We start from the raw sequence: 27,336 nt of genomic DNA, 5'->3' as shown, positions 1-27,336 counted from the left end.
GGTGGGAAATAGATGCCACCAGTAAGTAGGAGGAGCATGTCAGAGGGCATGGGGCTGGCCAGCCCAGGCCAACATGTTCCTCCCCCACCCCCCCACCCCACTCGCCACCCTGGCACACGCACGCTGACCAAACCTGGTTTGGAAGTGAAAACATCAAGGGGAAAGTCTGTGGGTGGCAGCCGGAGAGATGAGTCAAAAGGGACTGGGACTTGGCAGGCCTGCCGGTGGCCCGTAGGAGTCTGGAGCGTGTGCTGTGTGTGTGCCCGCCAGGCCGGCACCTGCCCTCCCTGCCTGCACACCAGGTGGCCTTACCTACACGCCCCTCCCTCCTTAACTCTGCTCCTTCCCCGCGACCCCAATTTGGGAGTGAGTCTAGTGTGAGTCTGAGGGATGGGGGCAGGAGTCTAGAAGGAGAAGGCCCCTCTCCAGAAAGCAGGTACCAGGCAGTGTTTTCCCCAGGGACAAAGAAGGGCGCTCATGAATAAACCGACCCCCCACCCTTATTGCACCGTGAATTGCATCCTGTTCCCCATAGAGACTCAGCTAGAGGGCACTGGAAGGCTCGGTTCCCCACTGACGAAAAGGCAGCCACGTGGCAGCCGTGGGTCTGGCGGCCTCAGGAGGGGGAAGAGGCAGGGGCGCGAGAAAAAGGAAAAGGAAGTCAGAAAAACCGCTACAATCACAGCCTCCGCAGAGCTCTGCCGGAAGGGGACTCAGAGTGGCTCAGGCCCTGTGGCCACCCAGTGCGTTGCCCCCACCCTCTAGGAGCGGATGTTGAGCTCAGAGAAAGAGAGAAAGGGCCAGAAGGGGCCGCCGCATGTGGCCCCTGGTAAGGACCCCCCTGCACGCCGCTGAATCCCTTCCCTCTGCTCAGAGCATCTAGAGGGGCCCTGGCAGCTTCTCCTCTTACAGGGACACCCAGCACAGAGCAGGTGGTTGCTGAATGTGGTGAATGTCGTGCCCATGACTGGTCCCAGTGGGAAGGGTCTGCCCAGGGGCAGCAGGAGAGGGTGGTGGCAGGTTCGTGGGCCTCGAGAGAAGTGAGCGATGACAAGAGGGCTTGGCAGGAGGCACACTCTTAGGGACTGGCCAGCCACCATGCCTGCGTTCAGTGAGAGTGGCAGAGGCTGTCAGGGCCCCGGCCACGGCCCCTGGCCACTCCCAGTCCCGACCTGCCCACCTGAGCACCTCCATCAGCCAGCACCTGCACACAGCTGCACCAGAGCCAGCAGAGGCAGCGCCCGCCTTGCCCCAGCCAGAGACGGAGGGGAACTGGTAACAAACCCCCAATTCCAGCCCCTTCTCCCGAATGAAGTGAACGTCACTTGGTCATGTCTGACTCTGCGACCCTATGGACTATACAGTCCATGAAATTCTCCAGGCCAGAATACTGGAGTGGGGAGCCTTCCCCTTCTCCAGGGGGTCTTCCCAACCCAGGGATTGATCCCAGGTCTCCCACATTGCAGGTGGATTCTTTACCAGCTGAGGGGTCCCAAGGCTGGGAATCTAAAGCACTTTCTCCAGAGCCCACAGTGGTCACCTGCTCTGAACACACATCTCAGTGGCTCCCTTCCCTTCCCTTCCCCGCCTTACTCCACCTAATCCACTAAGGGGACTTCCTGGGGTCATCACCCAAGTAAACTGTCTGCCCTCACAGCCCTGTCTCAACCAAAGGGGCCTGAGGAGGGAGTTTTGACCTGAAATTGTGCAGCTAACTACAGCTTACAAAGCTATTATTAAAAGTGCCAGAGTAAAATGCTGGCTGGTTATCCTAGGGAGAAGCAGAGAGGCAGGCGTGCAAAAGCCCAGTTGCTGCAGAGAGACTGGTGTGGTCGGATGCAGTGGCCAAGCATGTACCTAGAACTTTCTACCTGTGGCAGACAAGAGTGCCCTCAGAAGCAGAGTTGGCCTGATGAAGAGAAGAAACAAGGACGTGCTGGGTTGCAAGTTACATGATCAGGAAGCCTCCACTGCAGGTGTGGGGCTGGTGACATTGTTACCGGTAGCAAATGCCAATAGGACTGTATGTCCAGCGTGACTTCTGGCCCCCAGCGCTGCTCCTCGGATAGAACTACGGAACTCCGGCATTCCAGAACCTGAGCATGCCTGTCCATGCCTTCAGAAGCAAGGCTGTCATGCTCCACATTCAGAAAGAGGCACTGGGAACACCCAGGGAGGCCACTTGACCCCACACTACGAGCATGAGTTTTGAAGCAGAGAGAGCTGAAGTCCAGATCAGTTGCTCATTGGCTGCGTGACCTCCAGCAACTTCGCTTCACAGGATCCTAGGGTCCTCGTGTGCAAAAGGAAGATAATGTCTATCTTGAAGCGTTTCTGTAAGGATTAAACGTAAAGCAACTAATGTGGCGCTCAGGAAATACTTGGTAGATGCATGGTTAGATGTACGGATGTAATGGATGCCCAGAGGGACATAAAGGATTAAGGGATGGATGGATGGATATAACGGGTGGATAGATATGATGGACAGATGGGTGAATGTATGGATGCCTGGATGGATACAGTGCACGAAGTGATGGATGGATATCATGGACAGATGGATGGCTGAATGTTTACAAGGTGACAGAAGAGGGTGGTTTTCTTCAGTCTGGTCCCCACCTGGTTCAGTACCCTTTTAGGCTAAATTTAATAGCAAGAAAATGAAGGCCTATCACTCTCTAATTTTTCTGTTAGAGAAATCTGTTTCCATTTATCAGGTTGACAAATGCGAAGTAAGATCCTCCTAATGGGCCTTAGCCATATGACCAGGGGGTCATTCCCTGAAGAGGGTAGCGGGCTAGGTCAGGAGAGAGGGTGTCCTCCTGGCTCAGTCACCAGCACCCGCGTTCCCATCGTGTGGTCGCACCACGCTCGTATCCCACTCCCCTCAAGTTCAAGTCCAGCCGACCCCAATCCCAGGGAGCATGGGTCTGGGCCAGGGAGAGGAAGCGGATGCTGAACAAGAGCAGGTAGGGGGAACAGGCCAGGGCAGCTAAGCAGAAGACCAAGAACAGAGCATGGATACGTAGGCTGGGAGTGAGCAGGGATCAGAGAAAAGGGACCGAAGAGCAGAGACAGGGTGTACTGTCTTTGGAGAAGTGGAGAAAGGAATCGGCCCTAAGAGAACAAGGAGCAGAAACGAAACACACTGAGCAACAAAGAAAGGCCATCTCCCTGCCCCATCACCCCCACTGTCCACCAGATAAAGCCCAAACTCCCCAGGCGGACACTCAGGGAACTCAGGATCCCCCTGTCCTAACCAAGTCCTGGGCTCAGTGAACAGGGTCCCATCACTTTCTCCCTGACACCATCCAGACCTCCAGATGTGCCTCCTGCCCTATCCTCCTTCCACAGATTGTCTAATAATGCCTGTGTGTCTCTGGAAGGCCTGCTCCAGAGCCACCTCTTCCAGGCAGCCTACCCTGACTCCACCCTCCTCTGATTACCACTTGGAAACAATTACTTAATTGGCTCCATGACAGGCTCCGTGCCTGACACCAAGATCCAGATATAAGTAAGACAGTCCCTGTCCTCACCGGTACTCGCAATCTAGTTTGAAAAAACAACATTACTTGATAACATATACTGTATTGTACTTCTGTTTAGAATGACTGTCTCACTATGACTGTGCTGTGCTTAGTTGCTCAGTCGTGTCCGATTCTTTGCAATCCTATGGACTGCAGCCCGCCAGGCTCCTCTGTCCATGGGATTCTTCAGGCAAGAATACTGGAGTGGGTTGCTATGCCCTCCTCCAAGGGATCTTCCCAACCCAGGGATCAAACCCAGGTCTCCCACGTTGCAGGTGGATCCTTCACCATCTAAGCCACCAGGGAAGCCCTTACTATGCCTACTACCAATAAACCTGAACTGAGCACTTCCCGTTTGTCAGGAAATCTTACTAAGGGCTTTCATTTGTCCTTCTCAACAACACTGGGAAGTAGGAAATATTAGTGTACCCATTTTATAAATGAGAAACTGAGGCACAGAAGAGTTACTCTGTCAAGTTTTCTCAGCTGTAGTAGAAGCTCCCCGAGGGCTGTCCCCAGGTTTTCTCTTTCTCAGCATCTCCCAGGGAGAAGGCACTCAAACCTGGCCCTTCTGGGCTTGACGTGCCTTCCTGTGGCCTGGGATGAAGGTGTTCTGGCTTTGTAGGGGGACAGCGTAATCAGAGAAAGCTGAGCCCGAGCAGGCTGGGCATGACAGGGCTCCCGGGTGGGGTGAGAGGGGAGCCAGCCTCGGCGTTCCCTTCCAGCCTCCCTCTTACCCACCTGTCCCAGTGGCCCAGCCTTGGCACTGCACAACCTTGCAGTCCCCGCAGACTGCCCTGTCCATTTGGTGAGAGGGTTGAGGTGGCACCAAAGGGGGAGCCAGGCCTCATGCCCGGAATGGACGGGAACAAGGAGGTTGGGCCGGGATAAGGGAGAAGCTTTAGCTCTGCCTGATCCCATGGGGGGTCAGGGCTCGTGAGCAGATAAGTTGAGCCCCGTAGGTGTTGGTTCCAGGCACCCTCCAGGCTGGCCTGAGGGCCCGGGCACTAGGCAGAGATGGGACCCCTCACAGCTGAGCGCTGGGCTACCCCCTTGGCAGCCTCTCCGGCCTCAGAGGCCCCTTCAGGCTGGGAAACCTGAGGAGATGGGGCAGCTCAGGACGGATTCTCAGAATAGAAGCAACAGGAGGCCTTGCTCTAGGCTGGGGATGCGGAGCCTCCAGGCCAGCCTGCGGAGCACAGGAAAAGGGGTGAGGCTCCAAGATCAGCCCTGGCCACACCTCTCCTCCACATTCCCGCGTCCTCCCGAGAAGGGGGACACTCAGTGCCACCACAGCAGGGGAACTGAGGCAAGGAGCCGCCTTCCGATCCTGGGGACTTGTTCTGCCTGCCCAGCCACCAATACCATCTAACCTCCACGCTTCTCACAAGCACATGGGGACTCCAGACCCTACTCTTCTGGGATCCCCTTCCACCGTGGGGACTTGTACTTTCTAGAAAGTAGCCTACCTGGCTCCTCTAAGTTGGGCTGGGGAAAAGAAGGGGCCGGCCTTTCCCTGAGCCCTGACCCGAGGCTGGGTGTGCAGCACAGTAAGCGGTGCTGAGAGGCTGTGGACCAAGGCTGCCTGAGCTTGAACCCCAGCTCCATCGCTTGCTAGCTCTGTGCCCTTGGGCGAGTTACTGCAGCCTCTCGGGGTCTCGACACCTCGATTTCCTCATGTGAAAGGGAGACAGTGCTCCCTACCCTGTATCCACAGTTGATGAGAAACCAATGCATGCACTTGGCTCCTCAAGCACCTGCATGGTGCCTGCTCCCCCGCTCAGGGCACCCCCACTCACAGCCTCACCACCAGCCCTCCCTCCTCCTCACCGGGGGCCCAGTGGCCCGGGCCCTGGCAGGGGCTGCTGAGGAGCTGACGGAGCCACTGCTGTGGACGGAGCTGGTGCCAGGCCCACGGCGGGCACAGGGCCCAGGCATACAATGGGGCTGTGTGTGCACCCAGTGTTACCCCAGAGCAGAGATGGGCAGGCCAGCATCTGGGGTCCAGCCAAGAATTCATTTCCCTGGAGAGGGCCTCCCCACCCCCTCCCAGGCTGCTCAGTCACCTCCCTCCCTCGGGGTGGGGACAGGCACCATCCACACCCCCACCGAGCCCAGGCACTGGAATGGGGACATGCCTGGTGGCTGGCGCTGGGGAAGAGGGACTCCTGAGTCCAGCTGCCCAGATGGGGCTGCCTACTTGTGAGGCACCCGGGACCCATTATGGTGATCTGGGGCTGCGGCTACTAGGAAGGTGAAGTCTGCGGGGGCTGGAGGATATGAGAGCGGTCAGCTGGGACCCCTCCCTGTCATATGGAAGGAGGGCCTCCCTGCTCCTCCCAGGGCCCAGAGCCTCAGGAGAGGAGTCGGCTAGTTCCCCGGGGGAATGAGTCACCGGCAGTGGCTGCAGCCAAGACTGCCAAGCCGGGAGCCGGTGGGCAGGTGGAGCCTCTCCTCAACCCTCCCCGCGGGTCTCCTCCGGCTGGAAAACCACTCGGCCGGTGCGGGGTGCTGACCACGGCGTCCCAGGCTGGGCCTCCGGAGGACACTTCCTCTGCTCAGAGGATCAGCTGTACTAGGCCTGGGGGTGCACTGACTCCTAGAGCGGCAGGCATGGACCACTCGCCTCCCCTCCCCCGCCCACACAGGATGCCATGGAGAGGAGTCAGAATACAGGTCAAGGCAGCCCCCCCAAAACCCTGAGTGAGATACAGGGTCTGAGGCGAGGGAGGAGGGGGACACGGGCCTCTGGTGAGTGAGGAAGAGGGGAGGAAGGCCAAGCCACCCTCTACCTCAGGCTGTGCCTAAAGTGGGGAGCTGGGGAGGGGCGCCCTTGCATGAAGTCACTTTCCATTCTCCTCAGAGCTCAGGAAGCTCCCAGCAACAGGAGATAACCGCCCCAGCCCGAGGCTGGCCGGACCCACACACCCTCTCAGGTCCAGTCATAACGACACAAATGTGTCCCTGTGGGCTGCCGCCCACGCCTGCAGAGGGTCACACACAAAAGTCACGGTGGCGGCCCCAGCCCAGCGGACACACTTGGATGCCCACCCTTCCTCTCACACCCACGGGTCCCTGCCTCCCCGCCCAAGCCCCCGCCCAGGCCCATCACACCCTGAAGGCCCCGTCAGAGCACCGCAGCTGCCCTACCCTCGCCTCAGACCCTGAGGACCACCTCTCCACCGCCACTGGTGAGAGGGGCTGGACCTTCTGGACATGTATGACCTGCCCTGAGAACAGAGGCTGAGACGCCGGAAGGGGCCTCCCAAGCTGAGCCCACCATCCTCATTTCACCCGTGAAGAAACTGAGGCTCAGGTTGGGGAAGTGTCTTTGTTTAAGGTTATGGGCAGGGCTGGGGGAGCTTAAGGCTGGTCGAACGAAGCAGAGAACAGGGAAGGCAGAGTGAAGGGCGAAAAGAAGAGGAAGGAGATAGACTTCCCTAGTGGCATAGTGGATGAGAGTCCGCCTGTCAATGCAGGGGACACAGGTTCGATCCCTGGTCCGGGAAGATCCCACACCTGCCACAGAGCAATTAAGCCCGTGGGCCAGAACTGCTGAGCCTATGCGCCTAGAAACTCATGCTCTGCAACCAGAGAAGCCGCAATGAGCAGCCTACGCACGGCAACGAAGAACAGCCCTCACTCACCACAACTAGAGAAAGTCCGCGTACAGCAACGAAGACCCAGCACAGCCAGAAATAAATAAATAAAGATTAACTAAAACACAAAAAAGAGGAAGGGGGGATCTGCCACCCTCTCAGAGGTGCAGCTGTCCGGGGACACTGTGGTGCCACTTCATTCATTCCTTTCAGATATTCTCGAGTGTTTACTAGGAACATGACTGCACTGTGGCCAGGGCCCCTCTGCCCAGTCTCAGCCTGCGCTCCCCCTGGGGAGAGTTTGCTGGTGAGGCTGAGTATTGTCTTCAGGGCCCCACGTCCCATAGACAGCGAGGCAGGGCAGCACTCAAACCTCTCCCCCCAGCCACAGCCTGGCAGCCCCCGCTCCACCCCCATGCCTCACGGGGAGCTCCAGCACCCTCTGGACATCAGGGCCCACGGCCCAGGGCACCTCCAGAGTCAGTGCCAAGTCACACAACAAGGAGCCTAGGAGGTCACCCCTCTCAGAGACTCCCAGGCTGATTTCAACAGCAGAACCCGCTTTTCAGACAAAATTTACCTGGAACTTTGATAGCTAAACATGAGAATGAAGCAGTTCTTTGGGGAGTAGGAAGGGCCAGATTACCTGGCCTCCAACCGGGGGCTTCCCCTTCCCCAGCGCCCCTCTGCCTAGTCCTTCCCCAAGGCACCCCCAGGGATTCTGAGAGAGTCTAGAACTCAGAGTTTTCTCCAGCCACTGTGTTACAGAAACCTGGGGGGAAGTTACGTGTGTGGATCACCCAGGCTCATGGAGAGCTAGGACCCCAGCCCCCACACTCCAAACCTCTAGGCCAAGCTCTCCTCCAGGACCCTCATGGCACCCCGTCCCTCACATAGGAAAAAGGACACAGCAAAAAAAAAACAAACGGAAGAAAAGTCTCATGGATTCAGATCCTCTCGTGTACCCAGCGCTGGGCAAAATGCCCCCACAAACATCAAATGCTTTATTTTTCATAACTCTATAGCCTACCTAGTATCATCTTTGTCTTGTAGATTAAAAAAAAAGAAAGAAAAATGGACATTCAGAGAAGTTAAGTGACTCACCCAACCTGTGAAGGGCAAACCCCACATTCCAACTCACCTGTGTGCCCTTAATCCCTCAGGGCAGCTTGGCAGAAACCACCCCATCATGATGCCCTGGTACTACCCCTCCCTCTGCGCCCCATCCCAAGCTTCACCTCACTCAGTTGACACGCCTCCTTCCCCAGCTCAAGGCACAGGCAGAGCTTCTCGCTAGTAACAGTGACATTAGCAACGGTGAGAAAGCCACCAGCTCCCTGCACCACAGCGCTCATGAGGCAAGCTCTTCGGCCATTATCCTACCTCATCCTTACAACACTCTACTCCCACTCCCATCTCACAGAGGAGGAAACTGAGGCACAGAGAGGCTGATGACTTGCCCAAGGCCACACAGCTAAGGAAGTCGCAAAGCCAGGGCTTGAGCCCAGGCAGTCTGGCCCCGAGCCTGCACACCTCACCCCTGGGCACTGTCGTTCCCTACAATGTCTGCAGCTCCTCCACAGTGGTCGCTGTAACAAGTGCCCCAGCTGGGGGCTAGCCCTCCTCCCCCGAGGCCCTTCTCTTCAGGGATCAGAGGCCAACTGGCACCCCTGAGGGACGGAGAGGGGAACGCCTACCTGGGGAGCACCATCAGCTCACTCACTCTCTGGCTGGATGGTGACCCTCATCCCACCTTCCAACCCCCATCCCTGACAGTTGTGGGCCCGCCCTCAACACTCAAGCATGAATAGGAAACCTACTGCGTGCCCAGCTTCAAGCAACGGGCAGGTGCAGAAAGCAGTGTCCTCACTGTCTGGCCAGAGGCTTGGGTCCCCAGTCATGCCCAAAGGGGTCACCCCTGCCACCCCCAACCCCCTTCAGCACTGGCTGCACCAGACGTTGGCAACACTTAGAAACAGGGCTAAAAATAGTCTCTCTAATGAGTCAGTGCTAAGAATAACCCGGGCAAACAGCCCTCTGGGTGAGGACATGCTGCCAGGGAGGCACCACCTCCTCCCACCTCCCCAGCCAGCCTGGTCCACGCCCCAGCCTATCCCTCAGCGCCCACCGCAGCCAGCAGAGAGCCTGGGATGTTTACACCCCCTCTGCTGAGTGGAGGGAGATGCAGGCATGCACACACACACTCCCTGACTGAAGGGGAAGGGGCATCAAACGAGTAGGCGGACTCCAGAGACCCACCCTCTCAAGGCGGAACTGACCCGAAGCACGGAGACACTTGAGTGTCTTTCCCAATTCTAACAACAACCCCCCACAGGACACTAAGAGGCCACGCTCCCAACTCCCCTCCCCTCCCCTCATGCCTCCTCTGTGAAACGGGTCTCTAGCATCACTCAGACCGGTCACCAGCGGAACTGGGAGCAGACAGAACCAGCATTATCCTAACGGGCAGATGTCAAACATGGGGGACGAATTGGACCTGGGGAGTCAGAACCACATCAGATCCCATGACCAGGGGCCCCCTCATTTCTTCCCTGTTCTTCCCCAAAATGATCAGAATTGCTAGACTCATGGACATCTGGACATGAATTGCAGGTGAACAGAGCACATTCGCATGATGTCAGAGCCAAACCTCTCACCTGCAGGTGAGGGACAAGGTGACGAGCATCACTCTGCAGCTGAGGAGACCGAGGCTCAGAAGACAGAATTAACTTGCGAGGAGCTGCTCAGCTGGGGTGGCGCCTTACTGCCGTCTGCCAGCCCAGAAGCATCACCCAGGAGGCCGGGTGTTGGGCACAGCCCCATAGCCCAGCAAGGCCCAGAAGGAACAGGATACCCTCTATTGCTGCTGGGAGAGAGAGGGAAGGGGCCAGAAAAAGGTGAGGCTCCTTCAGGAAGAAAGCAGAACAGAGGAACGAGGGAAAGAAGCGGATGTCTTGGCCATGGAGTCAGGAGCCCTGGCATCTAGTCACACAGCTCAGTTATAGATAACTGGGAAACGGAAATGATAACATGGGAAATTTCCCATGATCTGGGAAAACCATTTCCTAGCCTTCCCTCCAGGACTCAGTTTCTCCATCTGGAAAATGGAGCTTTGAACAGCAGGCCATTGAGATATCCGGAAGTACATCATGACCACACATGGGGGTTGCATAATGAATATTAGCATATCGAAGGCTCTAACAAGTCCTGTAGCAAAGAAATCCATCCCCCCACTTTTTTTTTAACTCACACTCTCCCAAACCTGCTGGATCACCAAACCCTTCCACAGAATGCATCTTGAGAAACTCTGGAGTTGGATCTGGGGTCAGCACTTCAAATGTCTGCACAAGCCAGAAGGAAACAAAAGCTTGAAGCCTGCCCAGACAAAATACATCAGGACCTGCAGGCAGCCCCAAACCCTGAAAAACTCCTGGTAGCTCTGGGCGCTCAAGAGTCTAGGATCTCTGTTCTCTGGAGGCCTCCCTCATGACCCATCCAGGGTTTTGATTCCATCTGATCCTCAGCAATCCTCTTGAGAAGGGTAGAGAAGGGGTTAGTATTCCATGTCACACAGCTGGAGAGACTGGGACCCAAGAGACCAGAGAACTCGCCCAGGGCCACATAGTTGGTCTTTGGTGCAGACAGGAGAAACAGTGTCCTAAGTACTAAGCACTTGACCTCCATGATCCCACGTAATTCTCCCAACAACCCTTTGAGGAGGGCACTGGGGTTCTGCCCGTTTCATTGAGCAAGAAACGAATGGGCAAAGAGGTTCAGGCTCACATCCGAGAAAGGTCACACAGCTGGCAAGTGCTACTGCCTGGGTTTCAACCCCGGTATCCTGAATCAAGCCCTCAGCCCAGCCCTGCCACTCACTAGTTAGCAAGAGAGATTTCACCATTCTGAGCCTCCGTTTCCTCACCCACAAAACGGAATGTATAAAAAGACTTGGGCATTAGGTTATTGCGAGGATGAAATCTGCAAATATACAAAAGCGCTTAGCACAGTGTCTGGCATACAGTAGGTACTCAATATGCATGACCTCTCATTAAATACCACATCCTCCTATGGGAGTACATGCCTGAGCCTCAGGGCTCTGGGCTCCGCAGGCTCAAAGCCACCCATAGCTTCCTGGAAATTGACTTCTACCAACAAGTCCCAGGGCGCGCCCCTCCACATGGCCTCACAGTCCAAGCTGGGGTTCCTTGGGTACCCTATGTAGGTGGGGGCTCTAGCGGCTGGGTTTCCCAGCCTGGGTCTCATCCTCTGGGGCCCCTAACTGGCCATCTCCCCCTCAGATCCGGGGATATCCCCAGTTCACCATGGGTCACAGGCCTCTCCCCACCCTTGCCCCAGGTCACGGGATGGGAAGGTAGGGGCTCTCCAGCTAGGCAGCTGATACCCTCATGACCTGCCTGAGCCTTCCCAGCCTTAGAGAGAAGAGTTACAAGCCACCCAGAGTTCGCCGCACTTCCTGTAGCTGCTCATCCCCGTGAGGTCACAAGATGGGCATCACCACCCAGTCGGCTGGCTGCTCAGGGATTCGTGTGCCCACTTTACAGACAAAGAAATGGAGTCCCCGACTTATCCTGGGCAGAGATCTAACTCATAGAAAGTCTTCTGGCTCCTGGACCAGGACTCAGGGCTGAGTCAGGTCTCAGGCCAGGCAGGCCCACCAGAGCCAGTAGGGGCAGCAGAAAGGAGGAGATGAAGGCTCAGAAGGCTCCCAGGGGGCCAGGGGGAAGAAGGAGAGGTCTGAGCTCTGCGCCCCACCTGTCACTGCAGACCCTGCAAGTCCTGAGGTCCGGGAGCACCCCTAAACCCGAGTCCTCCTCTGCCCCACCCCAGCAAGGAAAAACGTGCCCAGCCTGACCTCAGACAACCCTCACCCTCACCTCTGGCGAGGTCTGGCTCTGCGCCCTCCACTGACAGGGAGCCTCCATTGCGGGGGGGGGGGGGGGGGGGTGCTCTCTATCTCCAGATCCCAAGTCAACCACTCACCCTAGGCACTGCTTCCTCTCAGTGTTCCCACAAGCACATGTCATCACCCAGGAAGCCGTACCTGACCACCCCCAGCCCTTTGTCTCTGCTGACCCCACAGGGCTGGCTCACCCAGCCACTTTGCTAAGATCTGGGCCCTGAACCCCTGTCCCCCCATTCTGGCTCCCACATGTGGAACTTGGTCTCACACTGAGTAGATGCTCCATAAACATCACTACATGGAGGGAGATCATCTCGCAGGGAGTGACTCCAAATATTTTGACCCTGACTCACAGAAAAGTATATTTTATTTGATCCAGTATACACACACACGCACACAGCCCGGAGTGCATATTCTCACGTACATGAAACCCCCCAAAGTTGTACAAAACAACACTCACCAGCACTGTGCATTACACTTGGATGTTTCCTATCATTCTTTTTCATTTAATTTATTACTTCCTTTTCATTTCATTTTCACTGAGACCCAGTAAGCTGATTTCATGGCCTGATTAGGGTCTAAACAGCGGCCCTGATCCACAATTCAGAGAACAGCCCTCCAAGGAAATCCACGTAGCCCCGCTCCCAGCCTGGCACACAACCCTCCATGCAACAGGTGCCCAAGAGAGCCATCCATTTGGCGGGCACTGACTCTGGCCAGGCCTGTGCTAAGCATTTTATTACAGTATCTCATTTCATCCTCCCCATCATCTTAGGAGGAAGGGACTGTAAGGAATTTTACATGTGAGGAAACTGAGGCCAAGGTCACAGGCTCAGGCAGGAGTCAAAGCCAGGGCCGCCGAATCTGGAGTCACGTGCTTAACCATCCTGCCCCATCCTGCCCTCCAGGTGAGTGGCCTTTAAACCCAGAGAGCTCCACCTAAGGAAGTCTACTCCCTTCAACTATAAAAAAGCCATTTCCTATATCAGTGTCATTCTTTATATTTGTTGACTGTAGGTTGCAGATGGTACAGGGAGAAGACAGTGCTCCCAGCTGGAGCTGATGAGCAGCAAGGCCAGCCCCCATCTTCCTCTCAGTGCACCCTGCTCCTTGGAAGAAAAGCAATGACAAACCCAGCAGTGTATTAAAACAGCAGAGACTTTTTGCCTACAGAGGTCTATAGAGTCACAGCTACGTTGTCATGCACAGTTGTGAGAGCTGGACCATAAAGAAGGTTGAGGCCAAAGAACTGATGCTTTCTAATTGTGGTGCTGGAGAAGGCTCTTGAGAGCCCCTTGGACTGCAAGGAGATCAAACCAGTCAATCTTAATGGAAATCAACCCTGACTATTCATTGGAGGGACTGATGATAAAGCTGAAGCTCCAATACTGTGGCCCTGATGCCAACGGCTGACTCATTGGAAAAGACCCTGATGCTGGGAAAGATTGAAGGCAGGAGGAGAAGGAGATGACAGAGGATGAGATGGTTGGATGGCATCACTGACTCAATGGACAGGAGTTTGAGCAAATTCCGGAAGATAGTGAAGGACAGGGAAGCCTGGCATGCTACAGTTCATAGGGTCTCAAAGAGTCAGCTATGACTTAGCTACTAAACAACAACAGCTGTTGTGGAGAGAGCCCTGGAAACAGGATCTCTTGTTATTATCCACAGTCTACATGCCTAATCCTTGCCATCAGAAAGAATCAGCGTGAATCTGGTGTTCTGCTGTTTGCACACAAACATGCTCACATATCGTATGATGTATACTCGCGCCACGTGCATTAAGTCTTTTAACCCTCAGGATGAATACACACGCTGGGCCCTGTGACTCTCATCTCCATTTGACAGAAGAGGAGACTGAGGCACCAGCATCACACAGCTGCAAAAGCAGCAAGGACAGGAATCGAGCCCAGACTGACCTTCAGCGTCTGCTCTCAATTCTGACGTCAGCGAGGAGCTCCTGCAGCCTGGCCACAGCCCACTAAGCACATCACGCCTATCCCCTTCTCACCCGAGCCTCGAGCCTCGCACGCATCTGGGAGACAGCAGAGGAGGCCAGGAGCGGCTCCTCAGAAGTAGGGCTGGCAGTCAGCTCTGGGGACTCCTGACTCCACAGGGCCCCCTCCTGCCCTTCTCCTGCATCACCTGCTTCTCTGATCCTGCTCGAAAGATAGCCCCAGGCCAGCGCAGCCTGCGGGACCTCATCCCCACTCACCCAGCTCCCCAGAGACACCCCCAAACAACACACACACACGCCAGTAACATTGGCATCTAGTAATGCTAGATGCCAGTAACATTCCCTGTGTACGTACGCACACATGCCCACGTACCCAGGCGAGGGCAGCCCCTTGGAAGGAGGCCCCCAGGAACGCTCAGTTCCTCTGGGGGCCAGAGCCCAGGGCCAGGCCCCTGCCCCAGCGCCAGCCCCAGTTTCCTCATTTTCCCTAGGGCTGTTTCTCACCCAGCCCCCTGCACCTTGGCCTGAGAGGAAGTTACACAATCCCCTGGGAGCTGCAAACTCTGCTGAGGACTACTCACAGTGCAGGGCGAACCACAGGCCCGGAAGGCCTCACACACCCACAACCCCATCCGAGGCAGACGGGCTCCCAGCTCCCATCTCACTGACCCGGGGCTCCAGGCCACTGACTGGGCCCCTCCCTGCTCCCAGACTGAGTCTCTGACAGCCTCCACCCCTCACACAGCCTGGCCTCACAGGGCCCCAGGCCAAGCTGCCCCTGCACCAAGACAGAGAGGCACAGAGGGGCAAGAATTTGCAGGACTCCTGCTGGGTGCCAAATGGGTCAAACCCTAACCTGCACAGCCTCCCCGCCCCTCCTTAGTCAGAAGCCCCGCAGTTCACCTCCTTCCTCACTGACCACATGTCTGTGACCTCAGCCCCGGGCCTTCCCAGGGTCTCCAGACACCCAGTTCACAGCCTCACTCTGGCCCACCTCGAAACGGACCCTGAGACCCAGCACGGTCCTGTGAAGCTCTGAGCCACCACACAAGCTTGTGGGAAAAGGCTCTCACTACATGAGATTTCGGAGGTTCCTCAGCCCCCAACGCACTTCTCTAATAGCCCAAGACACTTGACGTTTCGCTAGTGTTTCCTTCTCAGAGCTAAGGGATTCTCAACATTGATAGGTAGATACCGCTTGTCAAGAAAGGCTGGAAGTCGCTGAGCTGTTATTAGTTGTCTGCACCTCAGAGTGGATGAGTTTACTAGGCCCGTTCACGAGTATATCTCAGGAAGGGACAGCATAGCAGAGGGGAGACCAGGCAGGCCAAGGGACCTCGAGATGCATTGGGGGAGTGAACCCCAGGACTGGGAGGTCAGAGGGGCCCTGAGAGCGCTGACCCAGACTCTGGCTCGATCCTGGGCTTTCCCTGGGAGAGCGCACTCCAGAAGGACACAGAGCCTGGCCTGGGTGTACAAAGCCCCTAAGAATGACCTCTGGCTCCCACCCTTCACCGCTGGGCTTGCAACAGAGCCTCAGATAAGGAATATGATAAGCACCTCTTATCATCCCACACAGCCTTGGACTCCCACCCAGCTGAAGAAAAAGTCAGGAATGGTTTCCTGGGGCCCCAGGGCTCTCCTGAGAGCCCCTCATTTCTGCAGCCCTCATCAAAAGGCAGGGGCCCTCAGGGCCGTTCTGCCACAGCCCGCTGAGGCCTGGAGTGGCAGGAACCAGGGCCAGGCTCATGCGCCTCCAGCTCTGTGGACAGACAAGGGGAAGAGCTGGTTCTAGAAACCCCTCACCCCCTGGAAACAATGGCCCAGGGCCTCTTTGCAGTGACACCTTCCAAGATGCCCACACAGCCAGCCCCCCTCTCCCCAGTCCCAACGACCACCCGTGGCGGGGAGGGGCAGGACACAGTCCCCCCTCCTTTTTGATGAGGAGCCCGAGACTCACAGCACTCAGGGATGTCCCAAAGGCCACGCAGCAAGTTCACAGCAAATCTCAGGTTCCTGGCTCCCTTCCCAGGTCACAGTTTCTCAACCTCAACACGACTGACACTTGGGGCCAGAGTAACTCTTTCTTGAGGGGCTCTTTGAGCACTTTAGAACCTTTAGCAGCATCTCTGGCCTCTACCCGCTAGATGCCAGTAGCATTCCCTGAGTTGTGACAACCAAAAATGTCATCAGACATCACCAAATGTCCCTTGGGAGACAAAGAGAACTGCTGCCCTAAAAGGACCTGAAAGCCAGGCGCCTGCCAATTCTAACTTGAAGGGTATCTGCTGCGAGAGCTGTAGATGTGCCAGGCAGGAGGGCCTGGAGGTGCTGGTGAGTACCCCGTGGGCTCAGTACTCTCTGGGCAGGGCTGCCCCCCTGGCAGGCAGTACCACTTGGGAATCTCATCCCAAGACCACCTCCCCAACCCCAACCTACAAACCAGCCTCCTCCCTGCCATTCAATATTTCAGTGGTCTTTCAATTATTTTGATCACACACCCCTGTGAGTAACAAATTTTGAGCACCCCCAATATAAGCTTCTTTTCTCAGGAAGTGTTAATAAATGCCAGTGTATGAATATGTCATGCATATGAGCAAACATACACAAAAATAGATCTATAAAAAAGAGGAGGAGGGAAATATAAATTACACTCAGGATGAGATACTGTTACAGTTTCAACAGCTCACCAGGACAGAAACAAAACAGTCTACTGATACCAAGTATCAGTGAAGATACAGAGCAATCAGTGAGGAGCAAATTGGTGTGACCACTTCACACAGAATTTACTAAAATTGAAATATGCATCGTATACCCTGCAGCAATACTCTAGCAATTCCGCTCTATATGGACTTCTGAAGAAATGTACACATCAACAGAGCAGGAAGCACATTCCAGGATATTCTTCCAGCACTGTTCACAGCAGCCAAAAAAGGCAAGCAACCCAAACGTCCATGAGTGGTGGGATGGATACAGATATGGTATCAAGTTCACACAGTGGATGCTGATACGTGAACGCAGACACTCACAACAGCGTAGCCAGATCTCTCCACTGGTCAACGAACATGCCCAGTGTTACTCCAGCTGCATAAATTTAAAATTGGGCAAAACTAAGCTCTGTTGCTAAAGGCCACAGGTAGAGGTGGTAACATGATCAAGGCGAGCAAGGAACTGATTATCTTAAAAGTCAGTAGAGGGACTTCCCTGGTAGTCCAATAGTTGGGACTCCAGGCTACCAAAGGAGGAGGCAGATGTTCAATCCCTATTTAGGGAACTAGGCTACTGCACGCCCACACTGAGGGAAAAAAAAAAAAGTCAGGATAGTGGTTCACTTGGGAAGGGGCTTATGACCAAGGTGGAACACACAAGTTGATTTCAAATGCAGGTTACATTCTGTTTCTTCACTGAGGTGGTGGTAACCTGGGTGTTTACGTTTATACTTATTTGTTATATTATCCATATAGGTTTATGCTCTTTTTGGCAATTAGGCTATATTTCACAATAAAAGGAGGGAGAAAAGGATGAGATACAAATACATCGAAATAGAAGTCTAATAGTTTCTTCCCCCACCTGGCTTTGCAAACCATTTTGATTCGGCCAAAGTGGATGAGATTCTATATCTGGTCACGGGTCTGGAGGAGCCAGCGACAACCAGGGGTGTTTGTAGAGGGCTCTTCCAGCTGCCCCTCCACCCACAGGACCTGGGTACCACAGCCCTTTTCATCTCTGTCTGAACCCTGGAGCATCTAGCCACCATATGCCCCTGGTGGCCCAGGGGAGAGAGTTGCATGAAGCTAGGCTCTCTCATGCCCACTTCACCCTGCCCTGGTCTGCTCCTCCGGGTCCCTGACAGCAGAGTTCAGAGGCCCATGCTGGGAAGGCACTGGAGGAACAGGGCAGCCCTCACTCATCCTATAAATACACCGAAAGAAGGAGGGAGGCAGAAAAATGAAATGAAGAAGATGGAGAGGAGGGGGACAGAGAGCCGGACAAGGAGACACACCTGCATCGAGGGCTGAAGTTCCAGTTGCTGTGGAAATAGATAGTCAGAGGGATGGGGGTGGGAGGGGCAAAGGAAAGAGAGAAAGGAGAAGAGTGCTTGGGGCAGGGGAGCAGACGCACCGCCTGTAGTTCCGAGCCCAAGTCTCAGGGCTCAGCACAGGCGGGTCCAAAGAGGCCTGTGTTAGGCCTGATTAGCACCACGTACCCCAGAGCCCAGGGCCTCAGCGAGAGGTGAGGGGCTCAGGGGCCAACAGCCTCCCCGTGGCCTCACCTGGCACTCAGCAGACTCCAGGTCTCTTGGAGGGGAGGGCCCGGTTCAGGGGGAGAGGCCCCTGGGCCTGCAGAGGCGACCCCCCCAGTGGGAGGACCCAGGGTCAAGAGAACAAGTCCTTCCTGGAGTCTTCTCAGCGGGTGAGAAGCGCTGAGCCAAGTTCTAGGCACGGGCCCAAGCCCTTTTGTAAAAACTTTCCCTTGGCCAGGGAAGAAGGCTCTTCAAGGGTGAGCAGGGGGAATAAACTGGGAGCCTGGGATTAACATATATACATTGCTATATATTAACATATGTAAAAAGGATAACCAATAAGAATCTACTATATAGCAGTAGGTTACTGGATAGCACCGGGAACTCCAATCAATATTCTGTAATGACCTATATGGGAATGCGTGTGTGCTCAGTCACGTCTGACTCTCTGCAACCCCATGGACTGTCACCCACCAGGCTCCTCTGTCCATGGGATTCTCCAGGCAAGAATACTGGAGTGGGTTGCCATTTCCTCCTCCAGAGGATCTTCCCAACCTAAGGATGGAACCCGAGTCTATTGTGTCTCCCGCACTCGCAGGTGGATTCTTTACCACTGAGCCACCTGGAAAGCCCCACAGAGTCTACAAAAGAGTGGACATATAGCCTGGCGGGTTACAGCTCATAATGTCTCAAGGAGTTGAACACGACTGAAGCGACGTAGCATGCATGTGTGCCTAACCGATTCACTTTTCTGTACATCTGAAACTAACACATTGTAAAGCAACCATACTCCAATAAAAATTAATTAAAAAAAAATGGAAGAATGTTCTTAAGACCAAAGGGCCAGGTGCTGGCACGTTTGTGGTCATTTAGTCCCTGGCTCTGTACGATAACACATCGCTCTGCCTTTCTCCGTCCTCTGCAGATACTGAAATTCCCCTCCTCCCCGCTCCCAGGCCATCAGCTTTGGGAAAGGAGCTGTGCCTTTATTCCCACCCATCCTGCTTGGTTCGCACAGTGCTAGGCACCCAGTCTGTCCATGACTGCTGACCCGAGTGTATGCTGGAGTGGGTCCCCCAGCCTCCCTGGGTCCCAGTTCCCTCCTCTCGAAAACACGGGGGCAGTGCCAGCTGGCTTCTGAGGCCCACAGCCCTGCAGCCCCAGTCAGCTGGCCCCGCGCTGGCAGGGGCAGCTGAGAGAGGCAACACCTGGCCAGGGCGAGGGGGGCGGGGACAGCGGCGGCAGGGGGGGCACAGGATAGTGTGTCACCTCCTGGCCACCCTGCACCCCTCAGGGACTGTAGGGGGCTGGGGCAGCTGCTGTCCCCAAACCAGTTATAAACAAGGCAGAGGACAGGCTGTGACTTCCCTAGGCAAACAGGGGAAAACAAACCGGAGCCCCACCCCGCAGACCCACTGGTGGAACTGGGGAGTGGCAGGGGTGGGCAGGCAATGGGCAGGGCTGCTGCAAACTCTGCGCAGGGAGAGACAGGCTGGGAGCCCACCAGAGTGGGCTGGGCCTGGATCACTGCGGGCGGGTGGAGGCAGGGGGCTCCTGCTTGGTTGCGTCCCTGGGTCTTAGGTGGTGATGCTCCTGCAGGGCAGAGCCCCGGGTAAAGCATCTGTGTGTCCTCGGGTCTGGGCCCATTTCACACTCAGCTACTTTCTCTATGAAGCTGTGCTGAGCAACCGGTACATAGCTAGCTTCCCCTGGCTTCCAAGGAAGACTCGGCTACTACAGGCCTTGGGGCAAGCCCACGGGGTCACCCCAACTATCTGCTGCCCTCAAAGCCCAGGACCCCCTAAAAGATGATGGAGACATCTCGACCCCCAACAATGACCCCCATCTGCTGGCCCGGTGTCTCCAGGGTGAGGAGAGCGGAAGAGAATGGCTGTTTCTTGCCTGTGTTTGATCATTTTTATTATTCACCAAAAATGCAGTTCAAACAGTGATCAAATACCCTCTATGGGGTGGGAAAGTCAAATAACATGGTGGACCTTTTGACAGCCTCACTTAGGGAGAGTGAGGGGCTGTTCTGGACACCCACCCTCTGAAGCCAGAAATGCTATTCTGGTTCCAAGGACGTGCCCCCAGTACTGAAGACTCTCGGGACTGGCGCTGTCCACCTCACCCTGCCTGAAGCAGTCACTATTTCCTGAGTACTCGTCCCCAAGGGTGGGGCCAAGACTGGACACTGGTCAGTTTAATGGGATGTAGGGGCAGAGAGTCAGGATGGAGGAGGGAAGGATGGCCATACCAGAGACTGCTGCTGCTGCTGCTGCTAAGTCGCTTCAGTCGTGTCCGACGCTATGCAACCCCATAGACAGCAGCCCACTAGGCTCCCCCGTCCCTGGGATTCTCCAGGCATGAACAATGGAGTGGGTTGCCATTTCCTTCTCCAATGCATGAAAGTGAAAAGTGAAAGTGAAGTTGCTCAGTCGTGTCCGACTGTTAGCGATCCCATGGAGTGCAGCCCACCAGGCTCCTCCGTCCATGGGATTTTCCAGGCAAGAGTACTGGAGTGGGGTGCCATCGCCTTCTCTGATACCAGAGACTAGTGGTCACCAAATGATCTCACAGTGGTCCCTGCCCCTGGGGACCTGGCTTCGAAAAGCAGATGGGCCTAAGAGACCCTGGGCAATCGGAGACCCAGGAAACAGAAAGCTCTGGCCTGGGTAGTCACAAAAGAGTAGGTTATCAAAGAGTAGGTTATCAAAATGGGGTCCCAGGACCAGAAGCATTAGCATCACTTGAAAGTGCGCCAGAATTGTAAACTCTAGACCTATAGGAATCCACTCAGAAACCGTGGGCGGGGCTGGGGGACAGTAAATGTTCTACCAATCCTGATGCTGACGCCCACCTGACAAGAACCACTGACTGAGAGACAGGGCATCAAAATCATCACACATACTAAAAAAAAAAAATACTGATGCCCAAGCCTCTCCCCAAAGACTCAGGTGCAATGGTGTTTTTTAAGAGCTCCCCAGGTCATCCTAATATCCAGCCAGAAGTGCAGTCAGATGGAGCAGTTCCCTGGAAGGGTAAGCCTACAGGGACAGAGGATTTGCCTATAGGGAGGGAAGCAGAGGAGGGACTGTCAGGAAAAGGGGGCCAGCATGAACAAGGGCTAGGATGAGGGAATACGCTCCTTTCGTTTCCAGAGAGCCTGCTGGAATTCCTGAATTAATCTCACGTCATCCCCTTTGACTGTGGGACCCCGCTGTGTGGACAGGAGCCAAGAATGTGGCCTGGCCCCCAGGAAGATGGACAAGGGTGGGGATGACCGGAGCTCACTTTCTTCCTTCTTAAGAGACAGTAAAGAAAGCTGATGATGACTCTGCCTCTTGCTTCTGCCCCTCTTGGTTGCTACCTGCTCTCACCCATTGCTCCACAGGCAACAAAGCACTTCCTGTGGGCATGACGATAAGTCCCAGATCCAGCCTTATGGCTGAGATCTTATCTCTGTCTTGGTGACACTGCAGACAAGGAGATCTGTATGTATCTCTGGTGCAGAGTGCAGGAGGGCCAGGCAACACGAGGGCAAGGGAGGGCCTCTGGTCAGGAGTCAGTAGTGACCGGGCCCGATGCACTCCAAGCAGTCTCAGGGGGCAGGGCCGGGCAGGGCAGGGGTGGTAGAGATGCTGCAGGCCTGACCATCTGCTCTGCTGTCGACTGTGGACACCAGGCTGGGTGTGGTACAGCAGGGGGTGCTGGGGACTGTGGCCACGGAGTCTGCAAAGCCCCACTGAAGGCATTTTGCTTGAGGATCTTAAACCCACGAGGGAGGCCTGTTTGCAACCCATAGGTCTTTATTTCTCCCCTAGAGCTCTCTATGCCTCTATTTCCTCACTTGGAAATGAGAAATGAAGAAGAGTTAATTATGATAACATTTCTTGGAGCACAGCAGTGTTCTAAGTGCTGTAAAGGCGTGAGCAGCAACATACTCAGCCCTCCTGACAGCACTGTTTGCAGGCACTACCATACTCCTCGCGTTCTGGGTGTGGAAACAGAGGCACAGTGCAGGACAGCAGCTGGCCCAGGGCCACATAGCAAGTGGCAGAGCTGAGATTCCACACCCGGCGACCTGGCCCCAGAGCCCGTGCTCTTGACCGCCCCCCAACTTGGGGGCACTTAGCCCAGTGCTCAGTACCCGGTGGCAATGGCTCTGTCCCAAGAAAAGCTGGCTGATGGCTCCACGGGGGCCAGCCTTTAGCAAAAGCTCTATGGGGTGGACTTGGGCTGCCCCCCACCTCCCCCGCACCCCACACTCCACCCTTTCTGAAGCATCTCCTGTCTGGGTGCTTTGGCCAAAGATGGATAGAAGGCTCACGCTGGAGGGGACCCCACCGGTGATGGAGGCTCATAGATATGGAAACGGAAGCTAAGGGAGACAGGGACTGGCCCAGCCACATGGCCTGTCAACACGGGGTCTCCTGGGTTCTTCTCAGGACTTTCGCTGCCATCCGGCTCTCACCCAAGTACTTTCCCGGCTTTTTCTCCTCATCTGATTAAACAAGTGCCTACTGAGGGCTGCACTGTAAGGGCATGTTTGAGGTAGCCAAGGAGACCCAGGAAGTCTTGTCTGAAGCCATCTCCTCCCCCAGCCAGGCAGGAGAGTTCTTGCCGGGGGATCCTTCAGTCACCTGGGTCAGCAGCTCAGAAGAGCAGTCAGGAGACAGGTGTGCCCTGGAGAAGGGGCTTCAGCAAGTCCCATCACTGCTCAGAGCAGGAGATCCCGATGGGGAAAAGAAGGTTCCTGTAACACCACACCCCAGCCTTGTAAGGGAGAACTCCTGGGAACCCTGAAGTGGTCTTCTGCAGGGACTGAGAACATGGATTTTGGACTCAGTTGGGCCTGGGTTAGAATCCCTACCACTTCCAGGCTGTGTGACTTCAGGCAACCTGCTTAACTTCTCTGAATCAGTATAATGAAAATAATAATTTCTACCTCATTCTGAAGAGTAAATACACAATAAATGTTGGCAACTATAGTTTATGACTAAGTTTTATTACAATATTGCTCTATTATAGCATAAAGAGTAGATGCATATTCTATTAATATTATTTTTACATGCTCATAGACATGTGTGTACACAATTCATCTACATACATGTATCTAGATACCCACGATCTCATAACCACACGCACAAACTCCCATCAATCACACACACCCCACACAGACACAGAGCAGCATCTGGACTCACCATGTGCCAGGCACCTGACTCCTCACAGCTGCCTGTGAAGTGTGTGCATTTTTACCTCTCTTTTCAGACGTGGATACATACATCTTATGCAAAAACACCCACTGTGTCCTGGGATGTGGACACTGCTGGCAGCACCAGGAGCCCTGAACCCCCCCTCCCCCTCTGAATCAGAGGAGGCCAACCCAATTTCCACGGTCATCTCCAGGGCAGCCCCAAGCTGGGCCCCAAGTGCTGACTGCCCTCCATCCCTAGGACAAAGGCCCAACCTGGCTTGCATGCCAGCTGCGGTTGGGGAAACCCCAGTTGCCGGCAGAAACCAAGTCAACTTTGAAAAGGAAGAGACAGAAGCCGGGGGGTGGCTAGGCCACTCCCTGTGGGGGCAGGTGCTAAGTAACTCTATAAACTCTGGCTAATGATGCAATTACAGCCATAAACAGAGCCCCAGGAGGGATGGGGCCAGAAGCCAGACCCTCAAAGGGCAGCCAGGCTTGAGGGGTGGGAAGCCCCTCCCACCTGCTTTCCAGCTGAGAGGCAGGAGGGAGGCCTCACTGGCCGTGGGGTGAGCGCTGGGGACCCCCAGCATCCCCGAGCACTGGATGGGCTCCTGTGAGCCCCGGCCCACCCTCCTACCCACCTCCAACTGTGAGTTACCAGGCCATCAGCCCCTCAGAAGCCCAGGGGCTCTCTCGGGACTGAGTGCTCACCTGAGGAGATGTCCCCAACCATTGCACCCTTTCCACAGAGCACAGAATCAGGAAGCCTGGGCTCCCATTTGGCTGCACCTCAGAGAGCTGAGCTGAGGGCAAAACAGCCCTCACTGCAGCTGTAGCAGGCCTCGTAAACTGTAAGCAACGTTGGCTGTGCTCCCAGACATGCAGAGCACACAGTCACCCTAAGCAGTTCTTCGTTTCCATTGCCTGGTTTCCAACTCTTCTGCCTGAGAAGCCAGGAGGCAGGCAGAATGAAGGGGTCCGTGTGAACTGCTATTTTTCCCCATGGCTGGGGAAACTGAGGCAAGATCCAGGCATACCTCAGACTACCAGGTAAAGCTCCGGAGGCAGCCAGCCCTTCCTCCGCCTGCCGCTTCTGGCCTGCCTGTAACTCTTGCCGGCTGTCTCTCCCAGACTTGCGATCTCCCTGAGGGCAGGGCCTGGTTCTGCTCTGAAGACACCCACACGAGACCAGCCCCCCACCTTCCCCTCCACCCCCAGTTGGCCAAGAGTGCCAGGTCTTGGGCGGGTGGAATCTCAGCCATCAGGGTTCTGAACTCACATCCCAGAGGCGTCACTGGGGACCGACACCAGCCTCGTCCCATTCCCGGCTCAACTAAGTACCCCCTCCCCACTCAAGGGCTAACTATCACTTCACAAGGATTAACTATCACTTCCCCGGAGAACGCTAAGCCAAAGCGCTCGAGTTTGGTCCAGGAACTGTTCACGCATAACCACCCCCAGAACACACGCGCGTGAGGTCGACGCCAGGGGTGGGCGCGGCATCGGAGAAGGACTCAGCGGTGAGGGGTTGGCCCGACGAGGAGGGGGTGGCGGAGCCCAGGGCAGACGAGCCCCGCCCCGGGCGCCCTCCCTCCACCCCTAACCCCCGCCTCCCTCCCTCCCCCTGCGAGCCCGGCCGGGGAGCGCCGGGCGGCTGCGGCGCGAACCTGCTCGCGCAACCCTGAGCAGCTCTGGGCAGCCGTGCGTGAAGCCAGAACTGCGGACGGGAGGGAGCCGAGGGGAGGGGAGCCGAGCTGGCATCAGCCCGCTCCCTTCGAGAAGGCGAGCGCACTCGCCGCTTCGGCCGAATGGTTGATCGGGGTATCGGGGGCGGGCGGGGACGGCGGAGAAGTGCTGACTTGGGGGTGGGACAGCCTGGGGTTGGGAGGTGCAGACTCAAGGAATCGGGGGAAGGGGGCGTGTTTTCCGGGATTCAGGACCGGGAAGGAGGGGGGATACTCTGGGGACGGGTAGATGGCTGGGAGCTGCAGGGAAGGCAGGAGTGGTGTGATCTGAGGTTGGTGTTCCCTAACGTCGTGGAATAATGCAAGGGGGAGAAAAAGACTGCTCTCGGGCATACCCGGGGACGCGGGTTGGAGCGGCTTCTTCAAGAGACCGAGGGGGAGGAAGGGGCTGGGAAGGGAGGAAAGGATGGTACTTCCACCCGCAGCACCCCACCCAGCAGCCCGGCCCCCGGGGCGTGGCGCCGCTCCGGCCCGCCCACTCCCCGGGACCATCCAGGCAGGGCCTGGCCCGGCCGGACTCGGCCCCCACACACTCCCCTACCTCCGGCGCCCTCCCCTGTGCCACCCGCCGCCCCAGCCGCGTCCGGTGGAGAAGAAGCCGGCGCTGGGCCCACACGCCCTCAAAACTTCTTGCAAGTTCACTCCCACGCCTCCCGCCCCTTCGACTTCAGCTCGCGGGCCGGGAAGGCCCATGCCCGCCACGGCCCCTCCCGCCTGGTTACATAAGGTCGCGGAGAAGCCGCCCCCCGGCCCGGGCCTGAAGGGAGGGGCTGGAGGGGCTCCCGAGCTCCGCGGGCAGCGCCGCCCCGGCCATGCGCCGGACGAGCCGGGCCGGCTAGACGGACGGCGGGGCGGGTGGCAGTGCGGCGCGCACGCTCTAGCTCCCCTGTCCAGTCGACACCCCCACCCAGCCACCCACCTGTCTCGCGGACCCACGGGATCGGAGCAGCGGAGCCTGGGTCGGGAGTTCCGGGCCCTCCGCGCACCCCTTGCCCCCCGGTCCCGCTCACCTAGCTATGAAGGTCAATCCGTCCGCCGCCCTCGCCCCGCGACTCCGGCAACTTGTCCCAAGTTCAGGTGTCGGGCCCGAGAGCTGCGGCGGCCGCCCCCTCCCGGGCTCCTCCGGCTCCGCGCCACCGATGAGGCCCGCCCCCGTCCGCCCTGCCCTCTGCAGTCGGCGCCGCCGCCGCTCCCTACGTCCAGCCCGCGGCCGCCGCCTCCGCTGTCACCGAGCCCCGCGCCCGGCTCCGGGGCTCCTGCTGTCACTCGGCACTCACTTCCCGCCGCGCCCGGCAGAGGGCAGCACCCTACCCCCGCGGCCCCGCCCCTCCCGGCTCCGCCCCTCCCCGCCCTACCGCCTGTCTGCCTGCTGCAGAGTCCGCTGGGAAACGTAGTCCTCCCTGCTGGGCGACGGCTCTGCTAGGCACGTCGGGATTTGTAGTCCCACCCTGTGGGCTCAGGCCTGTGCTGGGACTTGGCGTTTAACTTGGAAACTTTGATCCACTTGGTTTCTACCCCTTTTGCAAGTTTTCTCTTTTCAGGAAGTAATGTCACGAACCACAGATCATCATAATATACCCTGTGGCCTATTTGACCCCAGTGAGGGGCGTGCAGTGTGCTGGGTTTCCTGGAGTCTAGGAAAGAGGTAGGGTCATAGATGGTGTGCTGTTGCCATAGAAACCCCTCTGTGTCAACCCTCATCCTCCTGGTTTGGATGGGGTACCAGACCTGCGTCTGGAGCATAAGGAACAAGGTTGATCAGCGTGGTGAAGGAAATATGATTGTAAAATGGAGCCCACCTCCTCTCCCATCATGAGTTCTCCATTTATCTAGGTGGGGGCCCTCCCCACCCAGACCTCATTAGCTGGAGCTTGCAGGTACATCACCACCATGTTGCTGAACAGAAAAACTTCCTGATCTTTTCATGTCACCCTCCCCTGCTGGACATCACAAGATGCTCTGGTGGCATCAGGTGATGTCTCCCTAAAGGACCCACATCTGTTACAATGTTCATTGTCCTCCAGCCTTCTTCTGAAAGCTCCTAGGGCAAACTTGATCACTGATATGAAGGAAGAAGCCTAGATTTAAGACACATGACCCCTAGTCACACTGCTAGTGATATGTGTGGGGTAACTCTGGTGGTATTTGGT

General features: G+C 56.3%; 1 protein-coding gene across 1 annotated transcript in view; it reads right to left on the bottom strand.

Annotated features, from left to right (window-relative positions):
• TFEB (transcription factor EB) overlaps positions 1-24,737 on the bottom strand; it is a 45,752-nt gene extending 21,015 nt beyond the window's left edge. The window contains exon 1 of the mRNA XM_052647664.1: positions 24,721-24,737. Within this exon, the coding sequence (XP_052503624.1) occupies positions 24,721-24,722 (2 nt within the window). The 5' untranslated portion in view covers positions 24,723-24,737. The remainder of the gene's footprint in view (positions 1-24,720) is intronic.
• Positions 24,738-27,336: the final 2,599 nt, after the last annotated feature.

This window comes from Budorcas taxicolor, chromosome 11 (assembly GCF_023091745.1).
Source record: "Budorcas taxicolor isolate Tak-1 chromosome 11, Takin1.1, whole genome shotgun sequence".
NCBI lineage: Eukaryota > Metazoa > Chordata > Mammalia > Artiodactyla > Bovidae > Budorcas > Budorcas taxicolor.
Note: the sequence above shows the minus strand (reverse complement) of the source record. Positions and strands in the feature narration are given on the sequence as shown.